At 41.0% G+C, this 21,328-nt stretch overlaps 1 protein-coding gene and 1 long non-coding RNA gene across 2 annotated transcripts in view; one reads left to right on the forward strand and one right to left on the reverse strand.

The window, feature by feature from the left end:
* Window positions 1-21,328, forward strand: part of LOC114568244 (gamma-aminobutyric acid type B receptor subunit 1) — a 103,136-nt gene that overhangs the window by 50,212 nt on the left and 31,596 nt on the right. The window contains exons 9-12 of the mRNA XM_028597723.1: window positions 1,781-1,858; window positions 13,742-13,892; window positions 17,540-17,672; window positions 20,993-21,109. Coding sequence (XP_028453524.1) covers window positions 1,781-1,858; window positions 13,742-13,892; window positions 17,540-17,672; window positions 20,993-21,109 — 479 coding nt within the window. The remainder of the gene's footprint in view (window positions 1-1,780; window positions 1,859-13,741; window positions 13,893-17,539; window positions 17,673-20,992; window positions 21,110-21,328) is intronic.
* On the reverse strand, window positions 12,840-17,738 carry LOC114568248 (uncharacterized). Its single transcript, XR_003694259.1, has 3 exons — window positions 17,565-17,738; window positions 14,075-14,193; window positions 12,840-13,874 (listed from the first exon to the last, which is right to left on the reverse strand). It is a non-coding gene; the product is annotated as an uncharacterized LOC114568248 (long non-coding RNA).

Below are 21,328 nucleotides of genomic sequence, written 5' to 3' on the forward strand. Positions count from 1 at the left end.
TTCTTGTTTAAAAAGATGTTTACATATTTGCCAACCAATATTTTCAAACGTGTTCAATTTCATACATTTTCCAAGGGTGAAATTCATTGCCTGCCTGTTAACATTAGCCTATAAAAGGTTAAAAAAAATAATAATAATAAAGTGAATTGTAAAGTATTTCTCATTGTTTGAATAACTAATCAACCCTAACTTACACATTAATACTGGAAAAAGAGCCCATTTGGTGTAAAAACACATTAAGTCATTTTACGGCACGATTTTGAATGACGACCATTCTCCGTAAATAAGGGCTCCCCCTCCCTACAAAAGCCAATCTAACCACTGCTTACACGTAAATCATTGCAGTTTATCAGCCGTGGAGAGTAACTCTGTAGTGGAATGGCTTGGCGACCAAAAACGCTTGTCCTCTACTGTGACCATTTACTGTTCAATATGTTTCTGTCATGAACGGTAATAATTATTACAGTTGCAGTTTTACAAACAAGAAAGTGAGCAACTTAGCTTGACGGACATGTTGCATCCATAGGTTGCATCCATAGACAGTATTTGTTGCATCAACAACATGCATAACAGTTACATCTCAGTAAGCTAGCAAGAGTACACAAGGTACACAACCGACAACTTCTGTGTAGCCTACTTCAAAATAAAAGCACTTCCTGTGACGGTTCGCAGTAAAACTAAATTACTGTTAAACAAATAAGGTTGTGTACCTTTTCACATATCAGCTGTATATCAAGTACTGTAAATAATGTAACTAGTGAGTTTTAATCACACTATAATTGACAATTTCCTTTAGACTGTTTTAAACTAAACAACATGAATTTCTTATTCAAGTGCTTTAAACAAACATTTTACAACAATGCCGTACTTTAATACAACTGTATGGCACTTTTAATTGAGTATTTTCATTTTCTCCTACTTGCCTATTGTACGTTTTACTTATCTATTTTTTATAGCTTTAGTTACTTTGCATATTCATATTAATAATACAAAATATTATGAATAATCTGTGATGTATTAAAGTGGATAAAGATGAGACTTTATTGATCCAGTGGTGAAATTCACAAGCTAGCTGCCAAGTCAAACTTCTGCTTTTATTTTGGTGAAAGTAACTCAAAAGTAATGCAAAAGCAGTGTAACGCATTACAATTCAGAGACAGTAATATTGTAATATAACTAATTACTCTCAAATGACAGTAACTAGTAATCTATAATGTATTAAATTTAGAAATAACTTGCCCAACACTGACCATGTATACTCTAACATCAAAAAAGCACACAGAACTGCACCTCTCCCTCACCTGGGCCAGTCAGATCACATCCAACTCCTGATCCCAGCATAAATCCCGGTCAGAAGGACTATACAGCCAAGTAGAAGGACTATCAGAACCTAGTCTGACCCGGCCCTGTCCCAGCTCCAGGACTGCTTCCAATAAGGACGTGGTTGTGTGCAATATGTTACAGAACAGAGCCCTTTGTTTATTTTTATGATTTCATCTTGCTTGTACATTTTCCCAAGAGAACCACCAAAATAGCCTCCGAACAGGGCTTCTTTTAACTTCTAGAAGGATTTCAAAAATATCGTCTGAATATCGATATCGAGATATTGAAAAAAAATATTGAGATATTCATTTTTGTCAATATCTCCCACCCCTACTTGACAGTTTTAGATACTCCCTGCAATGCACACATTTCGGTTTATATTAAGGTTGGATGCTCAACCCTACCTGGTGAAACATTCATTAGTCTCTCTCTCTCTCTCTCTCTCTCTCATACACAGGAGGGAGCTATAAGAAGATTGGATACTACGACAGCACTAAAGGCAATCTGTCCTGGTATGGGAATGACAAGTGGATAGGTAAGAGGCATTCATCCTTCTCAGCTCATTTATTTCCCTCTTTCTCACTGTCCGTTGCACTCCTTCTACATTCTAATCTCCTGTTTTCTCCGACCCTACAGCTTTACCCTTTCTGTCTCTAATTCCTCCTCCCTTCCTCCTTTATTGCACTCTCCTCTCTCTCTCCCTCCCACTTTTTACTTACAAGGTTGTCTGCAAATGTTCATCAATCAATCAGTCAGGTTTCATTTAGCATGTTAGAAGAGCAATACTTCTGCTGACACCCAAGTGATGCAGCAGCGAATCACAATCGAGCAGCGAATCGAACCACAGTTAAAGGCTCTGATGGGCCCAAAATGCTATGGAGCGACATCTTCATTCCATTTACTAATTAAACATAAGAACCCCTTCAAAGCCATGACAGCAGTACAATAAACAGAAGATGATAGTTGACATTCTAAACAAAACAGGAGAAAGCAATCTAGGTGGTGGAGTAATAGGACTGGAATGGGCCCCATGACCTTGACTTTGAGGAATGAAATCGTGTTACCTATTCAGTACAGAGGAGATTGTTTTCTGTTGTACTGTTATTGTGTGTGTGTGTGTGTGTGTGTGTGTGTGTGTGTGTGTCGTGGTGTGCGTGTGTCACTTCTCCCTCCCTGAGCACTGGAGACCTGCCTACCTTTAAGCATTTTGCATAGCAGGCACACATTTTGATGTCAAAGTACGCGGTGACGAGTTACTACTCTAGTTACACTACCATTCAAAAGTTTTACAACACTCCAATGTTTTCAGTTTTTTATTGGAATTCATGCAGTTCAATGTGTTATTGTACTCTGAAATGAAAGAATGGAACACATGAACAATTTAAGTTAAAAAAGAAATCATGGAATCAATTCATAAACCAAAATGTATTCTAAATTTGTGACTCATCAAAGTAGCCCCCTTTGGCAGATATAACCCCTGAATACACTCGTGGCATTCTTTCTACAATGGAAATCAAATATTCTTCAGAAAGTTCTTCCCAACTCTGTTGCAGAAGTTCCCATACATGTGTGGCACTTGTAGGTTGCTTTGCTTTCACTTTTCTGTCCATTTCATCCCAAACCAGCTCAATGGGGTTTAAGTCTGGTGACTGTGCTGGTCACTCCATGTTTTTAAGCTGGCCTCCATGTTGACTTCAATTACATTTTATTTATAGTAGCTATGTTTCCATCCACACGTTTTTATCCGAATTAAGTGATATCGAATGAAAAATGCCTTACGGAAACAGTAAAATTCGATTGAATTTCATGAAGATCAACTCAAAGGAAATACGTTCTGTCTCATAGGATTTTATCTTGATCGATATACGGCTTATGCGATAAACGCTGATGGAAACGCTATTTGCTGAATGAATAATGAATTGTGATTAAGTTTTAGGTAATTTTATGGTTGCAACCCGCCACAAAATGAAGAAGAAGTTTTAGTTCATTTCCGCCCAGTATTTCCGCTCTGTTTGCACACATGGCGGGTGTCAACAAAGACAGATTTAGAACGAGGGGACGAGAGACTTTTTGAATTTAATTTACGAGCAAAATATAACGGTTATTTTAGATAGCAAAAATCTAAGAAATGCCATGATTTATCAGCAACCCACGAGGGAAATGGCGAAAATGCTTCAACCAAAGGGTTTCCGTGAAGTGTCTCTGAACCACGATCTCCCAGAACAGTTTGGAGCGCTGTTGTTCCCACACCACAGGCCGCCTCTTTTGTCGTTGGGCATTTACGTGCATCTGCATCGTGATAGCAATGTGTTGATAGCGTTGTTGTTTTCTTATTATAGCTTGATCATCATGCTATCAGCTGGCACATAAGCACTATTACAATTTGTGCAATATTGATCATTTGTTGGTAGATGGCGCGATCCAATTTGTCTAGCAAAACTTTGTTCGCAAATGGTTGTTTGAATGTTGTGCGATTCAGTGCGAAAATGAATGGAAACACCTTAAAATGTCTCAAATCATGCAAAACCGCATGTGACGTCATTACGCACAGGTTTTTTTTCGCTTTAAAGGTCCCATGACATGGTGCTCTTTGGATGCTTTTATATAGACCTTAGTGGTCCCCTAATACTGTATGTGAAGTTTCTTTCCCGAAATTCAGCCTTGGTGCAGAATTACAGTCACTAGAGCCAGTGTGGCCTTGACCAACTGCCACTTTGCTTGTTTGAAAGCCATGAAGTCTCTCTCTCATGGGTGGGCTAAATTCTCTGGGCGGGCAAAGCAGAGAAAGGGGAGGTAACCTTGCTCCTTATGACCTCATAAAGGAGTTCCTTTCATTTTCTCAAAGGCAGAGCAGGATACCCAGCACTCGGTTTACACCCATCGCAATTTCTAGCCACTGGGGGACCATAGGCAGGCTGGGGGAACGCATATTAGTGTTAAAAAAACTCATAAAGTGAAATTTTCAGGCCATGGGACCTTTAAAGCCGTTGGATGGAAACACACTTTCACCAGCTTTAGTCACATAAGTTTTTTTACCGAACTGACAAGTGGATGGGAAACTTAGCTATTGTCAAATCATAGCTAGAGTTATCTCAGGACACTTATGCCGCTTTTCCATTACATGGTACCTACTCGCCTCGCCTCGACTCTACTCGCCTTTTTTGGTTTTCCATTACGGAAAAAAGTACCTGGTACCTGCTAACAGGTACTTTTTTTAGTACCTGCTCAGTCGAGGTTCCAAGCGAGCTGAGGCGAGCCGAGAAGGTGACGTGAAACCCTGCAGGCTGCTAATTGGTCGGAAAGAAGCGTCACTGATCACTGCATTGCTAGCGAGAGACGGCATTTTTAAATAGTTTAGCCAGCGGTGTTTTTTTGCTGCCGGAGGCTCCACGCAGAGCTTTCTCCGTAACATACAAGTGGCCTGATGGTTATACTGGTGCGCTGGTGTGTGCATGTGTGGTGTGTGTGTGTCAAGTCGCCGTATGTGTGTGTGTGGGGAGCTAGTGAGCGAGGGAGAAGTGAGAGAGTGACGGCGATTATTTCAGCAGCGAGTAGCGACTCTAGAGTCATATATATGTGAGAGAAACAAAGCGAGTAGCGACTCTAGAGTCATATATATGTGACCACGGTGGGAAATCTGGAGCAGTAAACGTTAACAATCTCTTTGATATCATGTTGTTTACGGAGACGGAGAACCAGGAAATGCGTCGGGGATATGCGGGGATATGTCAATGGGAAAAGCAAGCTACTAAGCCACGCCCACGGCAGTCGCTATGACGACCAGCCACGCTGAGGCGATACTAAAATCTGCAATGGAAAACGGACGCACAGCGAGTCGAGGCAAGTAGAGTCGAGTAGAGTCGAGTAGAGTCGAGGCGAGTCGAGCAGGTACCATGTAATGGAAAAGCACCATTTGAGTAGGTCTAGACCTCAATCTAACATTTACAAAGACCCAACAATTCCCTCCAAGAGCAAGCATTTGGTGCGACAGTGGCAAGGAAAAACTTCCTTTAAACAGGCAGAATCCTCGGACAGATCCAGGCTCTTGGTGGGTAAGGCAGAGCAATTTTATCGATTCTGCGATATAAATCGATATTTTTTCCCCCAAGAAAGTATTGATTTTTATGCCGCGAGTATCGATACATAAGTCCCATTCAAATCCCCCATGTTTACCCCCGTTCACGTTGCAGGAAGAGCGATTTGGTCAGCCAGCCGCTAGTGTCGCTGTAGAGCAGCCAACGTCAACTGGCGGCCCGCCACCAAAGCTTTTAGTCTGGCCCCCAGAATAATCATGAATTCACAAAATGTAAAGAGGAAAAAATGTGTTCTGTTATTTATCATTTCAAGCATTTAGAGCAAAAACCCAGCCCCCTGTATTTACATCTCTATTTACATGCCGGGATTCTGTAGCCTACAGCGATGCCCGAGCTCCACACACACGGCTGAGCCGAGATGTGTGTGCGTTAAAACACACACACAGCAAGATCCGAGATGTGTGTGCGTTAAAACACACACACAGCATGAGCCGAGATGTGTGTTAAAGGTTAAAACACACAGCACCTGACTGGGAACGATACACCGTTACCAGTCCTCCGCGCTGTTTTACGCAAACACAGTTCTACTCTGCAAATAGCGAGTTTTTACAAACAAGCTAAAACAAAAGCTGTCGGTTTGTAGTCTAACTGTTTTAGGTTGCCGTGAATCTGGAAATTTTGACAAATTCTTGTAAACCTCACTGCTGGCTGAACAAACCAAACTCTCCGCTAGAGCGGACAATCTGGAGCTACTTAATATGCACGTGAATGACGCGATCGTTATATTCAGTGATGATGATGATGGTTGTATTATTTTGCAACAACATCGTTTCATTGCAAATGAGGCATACATGACGAGTGCATAGCCTGCTTATCAGTCCATTCATCATTAAAGCTGGGCTTTTGGCTTTTCCACGTCAACTTTTCCCTTCAGCTTCTTTGACAGTGACATGTTTACCTGACAACAGCCTTTCTTTCTGCAAGCATTTTCCACCAATCAGGATGCTGCATACTACAATAATGTTTCCATAATCACAGACTTTAACCATCACTCCTCAGTGAACTGCCTCCTAGTCTGAGATCTTTTTCTAGTTAAAGAGCCAGTTATCATTATGGAGTTTCCATGTTTTTTAGGAGTTTGCTCACACTAATACATGTTAAAAAATAGTAGCATTAATTCAGTAAGAAAGTGAAAATTTCGAACAAGAATAGGCGTATTAGGTATAAATTCATTTTATTTCTTGTAGTTGATGATCCCTGCTGTAGACTCTCTATCCAGTCAGAGACATATATTGTGTAATTGATGTTTTCAGTTCAATTAATTAAATCCAAGTAAATGGAACACTCACAAGATGTCACCAAAATCACTCGGTCCCCTTTAAATCTTTCAGAAAATGATGTAAGTGTATCGAAATATATCGAATCGAATCGTATCGTATAATTGTATACAATACCAGACAAAGGTTTGGACACACTTTCCCATTCATTTGAATTAGAAATGTTTGACTGGTACTCTATATAATATATATATATATATATATATATATATATATATATATATATATATATATATATATATATATAAATATAAAATATACTTTAAAGTAGTAAGAAAGTAAGAAATTAAATAACTTCTGACACCACTTGGCAGAGCTTCAGGAAACGTGACCACCACAATGTGTCCAACCAGTCCCCCCCCCTAAGTTCTAAATAACCAAAATGTTCTATTCATTTTAGTGCGGTATGATTCACTATCTTAAGGTGTAGGAGTTGCTTTTTATCATCCTGTTTGTTGACATATCAGATGTGAAGTTACAAGCCAAGCTGTGATGTCTGCTGGTAGGTTTTGACGTCACTCTCGTCTACTGTCTGCACGGATACAATGCTGGCTGTGTGGCAGGGACTATTTTTTGTAACCAAACCAACATGACAGCAAGGTCATCCTAGTGGCCTCTTGCTCCAATATGACAAGTCCCGAGGGAGGGCCGGAGGAAATGTCGACCTCCTGTGTCTTTGGTGTTGGACCCTGCACTCATGCAGCTCTGAGTGGGACTGTCAGGACCATCTGGACTAGAGCTGTCAGTCTTCCACTATATTACCATTCAAATTTCATTTTTTTTTTTTATATTCAAATAATATTTGAATATTTAATGCTCAAATGCAGCCTGTTAAATATGTACAACACTACTCATTCTTATGCATTGTCAATGCCACTATAAGCATGGGGTTGTTGTTACATGTTCTGTCCACTAGAGGGACTTCCTACATTAGCCTAGCGTTGAAGGGAATCTACGTCATGGCGCATTGCATTTCTGGCACACCGCTCTGTTTACATTATATTACACCACACACACAGCGACAAACACAAATCAACAGAGAACTCTGCAATAAAACATTATCTAACAAGTGAAGCTAGTGAAGCGGCTCTGTTATAAAGGCTAACAGTGCTCGGTTAAGCACAATGACATCATGTTAAAAAGCACAGCCAAAATGATTTGTCATAAAGTAAAGTAAAAATAGTGTTAGCCACGATGCTAACGGCATTGATAACTAAGCCAAATGGTGCTGCCACTACTATTTTAGTGATTTATAAGCAATCGGTTTCTTGCAGATTGTCATGTTACTGAGAATACAGCTGTAAGAAGGTAATATATGAAGTCAAAGCTAACTCTGACAGCTGTAGGGCAGCTAACATTAACTTTAGCTGTCTCCATGAAACTCCCAGCTAAGCTCCCATAACTCGCGACGCAGTAAAGAAACCAAGGGGGTAAGCCAGCCTTCACAAAGCCTAGTCCTACCTACTATGGAGCCATTTTGATGCTAACAAGCCATCACCCGCTGTTAGCATTCCATTGACTGCCATTCATCTTGGCATCACTTTGACAGCAAATAACTTTACATCTGAAGTGTTAAAAGACTTTATTTGTCCGTTGTTTATTTCTAAAGAAACACAACAATGGATAAAAGGTTCCATTACCTCGTATCTCATGTTATGGCCCCGTAGCAGACGTTTTTATAAAAATAGGCTAACGATTGTGTCAGAACCACGCGACTTTCTGTCGCACAGATTAGAAATTACCTTATAGTACAGGAGAAGCTTGCAGGCAGTTTGGACTTACATTATCTGTTTTAGTTTAATTACTAATGTTAACTAGCATTTTAGTTAGCAATAATTAGCCTGTGCCTATGTTATCTCCTTACATATACCTACGTTCTCCGTCTCTGAAGATTGGGAATGATTGAGATTGCTCTTGGCACAGCTACCAGACTTTCAGACAGGTTGCTCATGTCACATCTACGTCGTCAAGCTCAGTTGGAGGCTGCGCAGTAACACTTTTAGCCATCACCGGAAAAGTGCTTCTAATAGACTTCATTGCTCTCCGTGGCAAATCTATGGCGTAGCTTTGTCCATTACTTTTACTGTCTATGAAAGAAACCAGAACGAGCTAGCTAACTAGTGATAACATAAGCACATTGGCTCGGTGGATTTCGATTTTAAAGTCATGTTAAAACTATTTACCATCCTTCTTCCGATTTCCAGCCTTTCACTCCCCCCTGTACGGTACGTAACGTTAGCTCACAATGCCTTGTGTTTATCACTCCCGTACTTATTGTTCATCAGACGTGACATGAGGGAGATTAGATAACGTTAGCCAACCTATTTATGAAAATAATCACATTTGAATAGTAATTTCAGCATTCGAATAGTATTGATTTTTTTTACTATTCAAATTATATTCGACTTTCGAAATTTGTTCGAACAGCCCTAATCTGGACAGCGTTTGGAAGTCAGCAGATGCTCTTGGACATGGGACGGGCTGATTAATATGGTGCAAGAAGCCAGTTTCATGTGTGTGACAGCCAGTCACCCCAAGGCACTTGTCAAGATGTCCTCCTTCCTCCTTGCCAGTATGGGTGGTCTGCAGCGTCCTTCCTGGCAGTGAACTCCAAAAATAGCAAGGATGGTGACATGACAGAATTAGGCCTCCTCAAGGTGACAAGGACTTGGTTGTAGAGTAGTTGCTACATGCTGATATGTCACAGCTCTGGCTTCATATTAATTCTCTCCTCCAAATCCCATTCTCTTCTTCCCTCTTGCCTTGTTTCCTCCATCTCTACTTCCTTTCTTTACAATCCATTCTTCCCTCATCCCTTCTTTATATTCTTGTCTCTTTGTTTCTTTCTTACGCCTCTCATGCCTTCTCTCTTCTCCTCCACCATTCTTTCGGTCTCCTTGGCAACCACTGCTGCATCGCTGCCTCTCTCATATTGCCTTGGTAACCATTATGGGGCCAGTCGTCATGGTAACGTACTGTCCCGATTCCACTATCAAGGGCAGGGGGAGGTATAAGTGTTGGAGAACACATTTTCCCAAAGGACTCGCTCACTCACACACACACACATACCAACACACTTTAACCGACACACATGGACAGGTATACTCTGTATCTGCCTTCAGCAAACAGTTACACCTACTCTCGTGCACGGTGCATCATTCTGGAGCCTTACTTTTTTTTCTGCATAACTCTTCGCTTTATTGACAAGGCATTGCTGTTGTACACAGGGTGAGGAAAATGTCATGTAAAATGCAGAAGTAAAGAGAGGCAAATCATGTAGTCCTTAAAATTGTACATCATGGAACTGTGGCTTACACTTTTGCTAGCATAAGCTACTGCAAATGTTATGATGGTATCCTTCAAGGTTACAGAACCAAGAGTCTACAGCCAGTGGTGGTGCTTTGAGCTAAATGCAAACATCTGCATGCTAACATGCTCACAATGAATTCAGAAATCAGAAAAGGGGTTCATTGCCACAGTAAGTTACACCTACGTGGAATTTGCCTTACATTTAACATGAATAAGAAGTAAACAAATACAGAAATAGTAACAAATATAGTTTACAACCCCCCCCTTATTTCCCTGGAGTCAACGATCATGACCCACCCAGCATATCCCACACGAACATGGTTGCATCTCTAACTGTGTAAGTTATACTAAACCCTAACCCTAATAGCATTACCTCCGCTAATGAATCCATGCTTTTACGCAATATTATATAACTATTTAACCTTAAAATAACTTTACAACCAGTGCTGGGCAAGTTACTTCCGAAATGTAATGCATTATAGATTACTAGTTACTGTCATTTGAGAGTAATTAGTTATATTACAATATTACTGTCTCTGAATTGTAATGCGTTACACTACTTTTGCATTACTTTTGAGTTACTTTCACCAAATTAAAAGCAGAAGTTTGACTTGGCAGCTAGCTTGTGAATTTCACCGCTGGATCAATAAAGTCTCATCTTTATCCACTTTAATACATCACAGATTATTCATAATATTTTGTATTTGTATTGTATTTGTATTCAAATGAAGGCATTTAAGATACACAAAAGTGGGTCTCTCCAGATCTGGTCAGCTTGATGATGATGACAGATGGTTTTTATCCACTTTATGTTTAAAAAAGTCTTTTCCTCGCAGTTTTTTATGTTGTGTTCCCTGTACTGAATCAAAAATAGCTGTTGTATGAATAAAAAACATACAATCCAGCAGCGTCCATAGCAACACATTTGTGAGGCAAAAGAAGCTCTTGTTAGTATTCTGACCTTAAGACTCCATGACGACATGGCTGCTATTAACATCTCATTCAAACATGCCGATGCAGTGGATCTTCCACTGCATTGCCTGGGGCTCTTCTTTTACTGCTCAAGCTTCAGATGCTCTGATGGCACAGCTAAGTAGGCAACACTGATGCACACACCACCCTCCTATTCTCACACATGCTCTGCCATGCAAAGCCAATGTTGTAAATGGAATGTAAATTTTATGGAAGCTAAATCTCATTACATTACTGCTCTAGGTTAGGAGAGTAGCAGAATATTCCCAGCAGTTGCAGTAGAAAGTGGGAAAGAGTACAAATATATAGAGGGCAAATATAAGTATAACAACAAATATCAATACGGTGTGAATCCAGTATATATTCACCATGCCAAATATAACCGGTTAACTGTAAGGATCATAAAATATAAACTGGTTAAGGGTAACAATATGATCGAGGACATTTACAGCTGTTACAGCTCAGCTGCTGACTGGGTCAAAATGGCAAACGTACAGATGCATACGGGCAGATTACCACTAACTGTGTGGTGTTTTATTCAACATGGTATTATTCATGTCATGTTTCAAAAGTCCATCCTGTCTGTCCTCAGAATCAGCAATTTGTTTTGATCTCTTTACCTCCACAAGTCAATAGCATGAATGTTTGTTTATAATTTATTTGTAATTTTGCCGTCTCTGTGCTATGAGGCACTCTAAATCCCGAATGAAAGTCCTCAAATAAACTATTGTTATGTAGAAAGTTACATAACTGATTAGTGACTACCTTCTCAAGGATCTTGGAGAGAAAGGGGAGATTAGATATATGTCTATAGTTGGATCAAGAGTGGGTTTGTTAAGAAGAGGTTTTATCACAACTGCTTTAAATGTCTGTGGTGCATACCCTGTTAATAAAGACATATTGATCTATTTATCTATATTAGTTGTAGAAATCTTTTGCGTTGATTGGTGAAGTTCAATAGGAGAAAGGCTATATATATATATATATATATATAAGCTGTTTCTAGTAGCCCTGCGTTTAATGATAAACCGTTAGAAGTTGAGGGCAAGAGTTGATGAATTTTATTTCTGTTATAATTTTATCATTAAGCTCATGAAGTCGTCACTACTCAGCTATAGGAATAGATGGCTCAATAGAGCTGTGACTCTCTGTCAGCCTGGCTACAGTGCTGAAAAGAAACCACCCCCCTCTAGCAATTCTAAGCTGAACATTTGCCTGTGCCTCAGTAACGTTTAACTTTTTATTTATCATTTTTCATTTAAACTCAGCCTAAAGTAGACATTCATCTTGCATTGTTATTCTTGTGCTGGAGTTCTTGTAGCTGTCCTCTAGCACATCTATTTGTCCTTAGGTTCGTTCTCCTCTGGTGCGTTCCAAGCCATTATCCCTGTTGACTGGAGCCTTTCAAGGAGGGCAGAGCCTCCAGTGCCGCAAGAAATTCCGCCGGATGCATGTATTTTCCGTTTCCTTCCCCTTTCTTTGTGTTGGCGTTCTAAACTCCGGTGGATTAATGAGTACATTGGATAGTCTAGCTAGCTGTCTGGATTTACCCTGCAGAGATAGTTAACCGTTAACTATCTCTTTAGGGTAAATCCAGACAGCTAGCTAGACTGTCCAATCTGAGTTTTCTCTCACACAACTATTTTGCAGTGGCTCTGTGCAGAGTTTAGCACCGCCCATGACAATTCTGATTGGTTTAAAGAAATGCCATTAAACGAGAGCACGTTTTCCTCCCATCCCCGAATGCTGTGTGAAGTAGCCAGACCCTTTTATATCACAGATGATAATTAAAATTTTTTATTAAATTATTGCCATTTTTTATTATACACACAAATCTAAAACATATGAGCATGCATTCCTCGTTAGTACAACCTCATTTGACTGAGCCTTGTGCATCATTGAACAGACCTCTATTATGCCAATGTTTAATAAAGGTCGATAAATGGCTCATGAATAATGTAAATTAGAGGTCAATGAATGAAATGAACCGAGAAGTGAAAGTGTTTTTCTCAGTCCTGAACTGTGTCTGTGTACCTGTTAGTGCTGGTTGTGAACTGAACGTTAAATGAAACTTGGTAATGGAGCCACACACCAAGTGACTGTATGTGATTTACAACAAACATCAATGGGACATTGGAGGCTGACCCCTATTTTCCATCATGCGCGTCTGCGTTCCGGAGGCGCCGTGGCCCCAGCGAGCAATGGCGGCTATTCAAGTCAATGTAGGATATTCGTCAACAGAAGCGTGTGTGAAGTGGCTCTTTGCTTCACTTAAGATACGCACCAGGTCTATTTTCACGTGAGCTGCCGGGTGTTCGAGCAGCCGGGCAGGAAGTGAAACAGTGAGAGTATCCAGTAAATTTAGCAAAACACCCCCTGAATATCGTTTGTATCTCCTCTACAACACCACGGATGACGAAAGATTCATCTTGGAGGTGGAAAAACATAAAACGACATCACAGATCCTTTTTACGGACAACTCCAGAAAAGAGAAGGCATGGAGTTTAGTTACAGGAGTGCTTGGAGTGGAAGGTAGATACTAGCTAAATAAAAAAGTGATTGTTCTTTCAAGTAGCCTACTTGTAGAGACAATAAATCTGCGAGCAGGCAGGCAAATCTTCATTTCTGAGACACTCCTGGTGTGGTATGGCACACGTGGCGGAGGATGACAACAAAACTACGATGCAGCCAGAACGCATCACAAATCCGGATGAGGCATGGCTGTAGTCTCTTCATCCTTCTCATCCTCTCCTCCGTGTTTTCTAGGCTCAGGGCCGCCTGCAGACCAGACAGTGGTCATCGAGGAGTTTCGCTACCTGTCCCAGAAGATCTTTGTGTCCGTGTCTGTCTTTGCTGGGTTGGGAATCCTGCTGGGAATCATCTGCCTCACCTTCAACATCTACAACAGCAATGTCAGGTACAAAAGCTCACCTTTACTAGAAATCAATCGAGATAAAGATCAAGTTCAAAGTTGCACCAAACATCAGACACACAGTGTCTAGAGACTAGCTGGTAAACACGTGTTTTCTTTAAACCAGTGCCAAAAGGTTGGACTGAAGCCCCTTTCAGACATGAAATACACAGCATTGCTTTATCTACCTGTTAAACTGATGTCTAGTTCTTATTCAGACACATGCAGCTTAGGTTACTGTTCATGACATGGTAGGGCCTTTATGGACAGACAGACAATACTCTCGCGATATTTGGCATCTGTTGCACTAGGGGTGAGACAAAGAGAGAAAGGTGAGTTAAAAACGTCATGACAGCAATACAAGGAGGTAGAGTGTTTTCGGTTCTCTCTTAGAATCAGAACCAGAATCACAATAAGCTCTAATAGTACAGGCATTGTGCAACATGACCCCACACAAATTGTAACAGAAACTCTTTCAACTGATCTAGTCTCATAAAATTCTCCTCTATAACATATTTAAAGTTCTAAGAGATCTGATTGGTGGAAAATATTGAAAAATACCGAAGTCGGTGATGCCACAATTTCCCCAGCCCATGTTAAGTGGAAACCTGTTCTCATTCCGAACTCGTAAAATAAGTACGTTTGGGCAGTGTCCTTCAGTGTCTGATGCGACGAAAAAGGCACCCTTCGGCGTATTTGTGTAACGTACTGGGGAGAGCCGCAGTTGAATGAGATTTAGCGAGTTGTATGTAGGGGGAAATTGCTGCATGAGGAGGTTGGTTGGGGTGACGGATGGGTAAAACACCGGACTTTCATTCAGGAGACTCGGGTTCGTGCCCAGCGTGTGGCGTTGTGTTTCCCGGCTTTTGAGGCGTCCTTTCCCTGTTGTTTTTCTCCTAAACCCAACCTCCGCGTTTTGTTTCCTCGTCTCCGGCGTGTGTTTCCCGGCTTTTGAGGTGTCCTTTCCCTGTTGTTTTTCTCCTAAACACCCAACCTCCGCGTTTTGTTTCCCCGTCTCCAGCATGTGTTTCCCGGCTTTTGAGGAGTCCTTTCCCCGTTGTTTTTCTCCGTAACCCAACCTCCGCGATTCCGTTATTGTCGCGCTTCACCCGCAGCCGTTTCCTGGCTTTTGAGGCGTCCTCCCCTGCTTGCTGGAGTCGCTTTAAGGGACGACAATAGTGGCGACCAAGCACGTTTACATGAGACGCTAAAGGAGACTTTTAACGTCAATAAGAACGAGAAAGGCTCCTGACCGAACGTCCTTATTTTACGAGTTGGGTGTGAGAATGTGTTGTAAGTGGAGACACTACAGGTGAACAGGGAAAATATTTTAACTGAGGGATTTCACCATTAAACTTTAATGTTTAACTATGCAAAGGAGACATTATCTAATTTAATATGTGCTAATTTGCATAAATAAAGGTGTTTCTGTATTTTTCAACGTGGACCCTATTTTCTTATACATGGTGTCTAAGTGACTAATGTGAACAAAAATCTTTGAAATATTAAAATCTTTTTAAATCTTTGGTCCAGTATTGAGTAAGAACCCTGTAACCGGCAGCCACGAATCGGGCGGCAATGGAAAATGCACACTGTCAGTTAGCGTCCACATAAAGTGCTGTTTCTGCCACTGACAGGCTCTGAATATTATTCTAAGTGTCTGAAAACATTATGGAAAGGATCCCTACAGAGATAGACATTTTTGTTAATAATGAAGATCGTTTTTGTTTAATATGAAACAGCCCCGAAATCACCATCTCCACTTATCCATTACCGTTAATGTCACGTCTTCAAATTCAAACGGCAACAAACTTCTGCAGTCCTTCTCCTAGCCTGTTCAATAATGTGGTCCAATGTCAATACATAGCCAGGTAATTGACTTCTGCTCTTCTTGCCTTTTTTTTTTACATTCATGCAGACTTCCTCTCATTAGGGTATTTATGTTTCAGAGCATTGCATTTAACATCTGGAATACCAAAGCCTCTTACCTTTGTTCCGTAGTTGGCTATTTTGTATTTAATGCTAGTTAGCCATCCACTGAGGCCTGAAGAGCTCCCCCAAATTTTCAGAAATGGGTGTGCCTTGATAAGTGTGTCTTTTCTGTAAACTTTGTTGGCTCTTTCAAGAACCATTTCGGTTATAACAGAGAATCGTGGAATGACAAATTTGTTTGGCCATGGCTTCCTTTCTGGGCTGCTGCTTGATGACATGATGACTGACCTTGCAGATGATGAATCACATGAGTCAAGACAGTCCTTGCAGTGCACTTGTGGAAGCAGCATCAAGGGATTACTCTGAGGTGACACTTTCAGTGTAGCTTTCATTATGTGGTACTGGATACAAATTGATAACAACTTCTGGTTCGCTTTTCACAACCTTATTGTGGCCAGCAGTGGAATTGAGAGTGAAAAAGTCCTCAAAGTCCAGATCTGAATACTGCAGACTGAAGTTGCGGGTGATATTTAATGTCTGCTTCACAGTTTAGCTCATCCATAGTTTCTGGTATTCCAGATGGAATAGTCAGCTTCTCTATTATGTGACCAAAGATCACCCTGAGCATTGCTGATTCCAGGCTGTTCTCATGAACCATTCGTACATATAGCTACATATAGAACATCTACTCAGCTACTGGCCACCCGGGACCAAGATTAGCTCTACGATGAGAAGTAGGTTGTGAAGCTACTCCTCCGCTCACTTTCCAAGGAAATGTCCTGCCAAGCAGTCCTTTTTAGGCCCTGTGGTAAGGACTTGATCAGCACTTTAGCCCCAGGCCACTCCACATGCTGTGCTTTGTCCCGGTCACATCCTATTCATTCAAGGACACTGGCAAGGTGGTCCCCACCATAGCTGGATAGCTCTTGATGGTCAGCCGGCCACTCGTTAGGATCCACCTAATGATCTGCTCGACAGATTGAAAAGTTCCATTCTGGGTTTCTGCTAGGAAGACCTCCACACACTCCCCTGCCTATGTCTCCATAGCTGTCCACTAGCCTTGTTTCAACAGTGTTCTCTATTTGGGCATTACCCTGAGTGTCTCCAGTGAGTTGTTAAAAATGTCTGTGAACAGCAGAGACAGCTGATCAGCGCAGTGCTTCAGTGTGGAAGGCGAGACAGAGTCTGGTCAGGCTGCTTTGCGGCGGTTTTGTCTTTTGAACAGCATGTTAACTTGTCTCTACTGGATGGAGACGGTTGTTGTTGTGGAGGGGGGAGGGGGGCTCTGGAGTGGCCAGTGATGAACAGGCCCTACAGGTATTCTATACTATTTCCATTATAATCAACACCTTTCAATACAGTGTATGTGTATTGTTTGTGTGTTGTGAGGAGTGGCTGTGGCTCAGGTGGTACGAGCGATCGCCTACTGATTGAAGGTTGGTGGTTTGATTCCTGGCCCTGCAGTTCCATGCCGAAGTGTCGTTGGGCAAGACACTGAACTCCAGATTCTCTGCCATTGGAGTGTAAATGTGCGTGAATGTTTTTCTGAGCAGGTCGCATCTTGTATGGAAGCCTCGGCCATCAGTGTGTGAATGGTTCCTATATTTATGTTAAAGCACTTTGAGTAGTCGTTAAGACTAGAAAAGAACTATATAAATAACAATTTGTTTGTTCATGATACATGTTTAGAAATGCAGTATGTGTTTGTGCCTTTGCAACAGGTACATTCAGAACTCTCAGCCCTACCTTAACAACATGACTGCCGTGGGCTGCATGATGGCGCTGGGTGCTGTCTTCCCGCTGGGCATCGATGGCCTTCATGTCCACAGGAGGCAGTTCCCCGTCGTCTGCCAGGTACACTTTGAAAGTTGCTCCAAACACAATTAATTGATTTCAAACCTACTGAGTTTACTATGGGAAGCAGGCCTGCAAATAAAGAATTATCGTTATTGTCAATTAAAAATTGTCATTGTTCATACAATGCATCATATCAATCATATTTTGTTTATTGAGCACACAGCTGCAATGTCCACAGCAGAGGACACCAAGGAGACATACAGTGGGTACGGAAAGTATTCAGACCACTTTACATTTTTCACTCTTTGTTTCATTGGAGCTATTTGCTAAAATCCAAAAAGTTAATTTTATTTCTCATTAATATACACTCAGCACCCCATCTTGACAGAAAAAAACAGACATGTAGACATTTTTGCAAATTTATTAAAAAAGAAAAACTGAAATATCACATGGTCATAAGTATTCAGACCCTTTGCTGTGACACTCATATTTAACTCACATGCTGTCCATTTCTTCTGATCCTCCTTGATATGGTTCTACTCCTTCATTGGAGTCCTGCTGTGTTTAATTAAACTGATTGGACTTGATTAGGAAAGGCACACACCTGTCTATATAAGACCTTACAGCTCACAGTGCATGTCAGAGCAAATGAGAATCATAAGGTCGAAGGAACTGCCCCAGGAGCTCAGAGACAGAATTGTGGCAAAGCACAGATCTGGCCAAGGTTACAAAAGAATTTCTGCATCACTCAAGGTTCCTAAGAGCACAGTGGCCTCCATAATCCTTAAATGGAAGAAGTTTGGGACGACCAGAACTCTTCCTAGACCTGAACTGAACTGAGCAATCGTGGGAGAAGAGCCTTGGTGAGAGAGGTAAAGAAGAACCCAAAGGTCACTGTGGCTGAGCTCCAGAGATGCAGTAGGGAGATGGGAGAAAGTTCCACAAAGGCAACTATCACTGCAGCCCTCCACCAGTCGGGGCTTTATGGCAGAGTGGCCCGACGGAAGCCTCTCCTCAGTGCAAGACATATGAAAGCCCACATAGTTTGCCAAAAAACACATGAAGGACTCCCAGACTATGAGAAATAAGATTCTCTGGTCTGATGAGACCAAGATTGAACTTGTTGGCGTTAATTCTAAGCGGTATGTGTGGGGAAAACCAGGCACTGCTCATCACCTGCCCAATACAATCCCAACAGTGAAACATGGTGGTGGCAGCTGATGCTATGGGGGTGTTTTTCAGCTGCAGGGACAGGACGACTGCTTGCAATTGAAGGAAAGCTGAATGCGGCCAAGTACAGAGATATCCTGGAAGAAAACCTCATCCGGAGTGCTCAGGACCTCAGACTGGGCCGAAGGTTCACCTTCCAACAAGACAATGACCCTAAGCACACAGCTAAAATAACAAAGGAGTGGCTTTGGAACAACTCTGTGACCATTCTTGACTGGCCCAGCCAGAGCCCTGACCTAAACCCAATTGAGCATCTCTGGAGAGACCTGAAAATGGCTGTCCACCAACGTTCACCATCCAACCTGACGGAACTGGAGAGGATCTGCAAGGAAGGATGGCAGAGGATCACCAAATCCAGGTGTGAAAAACGTGTTTCATCATTCCCAAGAAGACTCATGGCTGTACTATGTGATATTTCTTTTTTAATAAATTTGCAAAATTTTCTACATTTCTGTTTTTTTTTTCTGTCAAGATGGGGTGCTGAATGTACATTAATGAGAAATTAACTTTTTTGATTTTAGCAAATTGCTGCAATGAAACGGAGTGAAAAATTTAAAGGGGTCTGAATACTTTCCATACCCACTGTATGTTGCTTGGTTTGTTAAATGAGAAAAGGTCTGAAGGAAATTTAAAGCTTTTTTTAAACAGATTGTTTATACAGGTGTATTTTTGAACTTTGGACAAAGCCAGGCTCTATACATACTGTATATCATATTGATCCTCTGATTCCACTCGTGGAAGGAAGCAAATAAGTGTATATCCTAAAACTTTGAACTATTTCTTTAAAGCAAATAAAAGTAATTTGATGATTGAACTAACACCCTGCTGATTTTGGAATTCAGGAGTTTCTCCTAGAAATAAAGTACAAAGTGAGAATTTTGTTTTAATACAGTTTCAAACTGTTATGATGATTTCTTATTTTCATCCCAAAGAGAATGCCCCATCTTATATCACATGCACACAAACATCTGAGATTTGTTGAGCACATTCATGCTCTGCAGAGGATGATTTCAAAATCATAATTGGCTTGTTTGCTAAGTCATACATACTGTATATATTTAAGGGGGTAATGCACATTAATGTCAAACAGTGAAGCCTGATTAATCAGAATTATTTGCCTTTTTTTCACTTTATTCAAATTTATATTGTGTTCTTGTCAGACATTTTCTGTAAGTAGCTATGTATTCGTGCCACCAATGTCAGTTTTACTTAACACGGGAGTCGGGATAGCAATTGCTAAGCACAATTAGCCCTAACATTTATCATGACTATTTAAAAATAAATGCTAATTTAAGAGTTGTTGTTGCTTTAAGTTTACTTACAACAACCTGTACAGCTGTGCCCATCTCAACCCACAGATGTCACAATTTTGTGGCCATTTTTCTGTTGGTACTTTCATGGATGAAGCTAAATAGCTAGCTAGGAACTTGATGTCTATGGTTCAAGCTTGGAAGATGACGTCCCCATTCTTATTCCAACCTAAAAAGCTGTGGTTGGTCAAGTTCCCCCACTCAGGACAAACAGCCATCACTGAGCACAATACCAGACCTACTTTAGTCATCCCTGAATGAATCGAAGATGTGGGGGGTGATTCACATGTCTGGAACTAGCCTAAATGTGGTCTTGAAGTGAGAAATCAGGATTTTTACATTTTAACAGAAATTACACCTTTTTACCATAAAATGTCTTTAAATCAGGATTACCCATTAACATTTCTTTTGGTAAACCAGTCCAGTCCAAGTTAACATTTTATTACATAACAGTTGTTTGTATTCTATTGGTGGATTTCCTTTATTGACTAGTGTGGATTGCTGGCTCCATACCAATGAAAGTGTCATTCCCGTAGAAAGGAGATCAGAGCCAAAACAAATCCCTTTAAAATAGGCAGAAAATCTAAACCCCAAAAATAATCTGTAGTTTCAAGTCTTTAAGCTCTTCTGTTTGCTTGTGTTGTCAGTTGTCTGATTCTTGTCCACCACAGTAAAGGCAGTAACGGTATCACTGCTGTATTACAGAGGTTATTTTCATTTCAAGGTCCTTTCTGAAAGGCTATTAAACTCAAACAGATCTTAATGATAGAGAATGACTGAGGAGCTGATTTGATATATTAATCAGTTTAATAATGCAATTCATTTCTTTTTTGCTAGTTTCGCCTGTGGCTGCTCGGTCTGGGTTTCAGCCTCGCCTACGGCAGCATGTTCACCAAGATATGGTGGGTCCATACCGTCTTCACCAAGAAGGATGAGAAGAAGGACAAGAGAAAGGTAAATGTGGAGATTGTCCTCCCCCGAAAAACGCTCACATAAGTTGTTATGTAGTAGCAATTACGAGTTATTGACCTCTTTGCCTGAACTTACCTACCTACCTTGCGTAGTACTAGATTACTTTGCATAGGGTCGCCAGCGTTTTAATTTAGTCTTAGTCTTAGTCTTGTGCCAAAAAGTTTTGTTACTCAAGTTTTAGTCGCCTAAAAGTCTTGTCAT

The sequence above is a fragment of the Perca flavescens genome, chromosome 14 (assembly GCF_004354835.1).
Source record: "Perca flavescens isolate YP-PL-M2 chromosome 14, PFLA_1.0, whole genome shotgun sequence".
In the NCBI taxonomy this organism is placed as follows: Eukaryota; Metazoa; Chordata; class Actinopteri; order Perciformes; family Percidae; genus Perca; species Perca flavescens.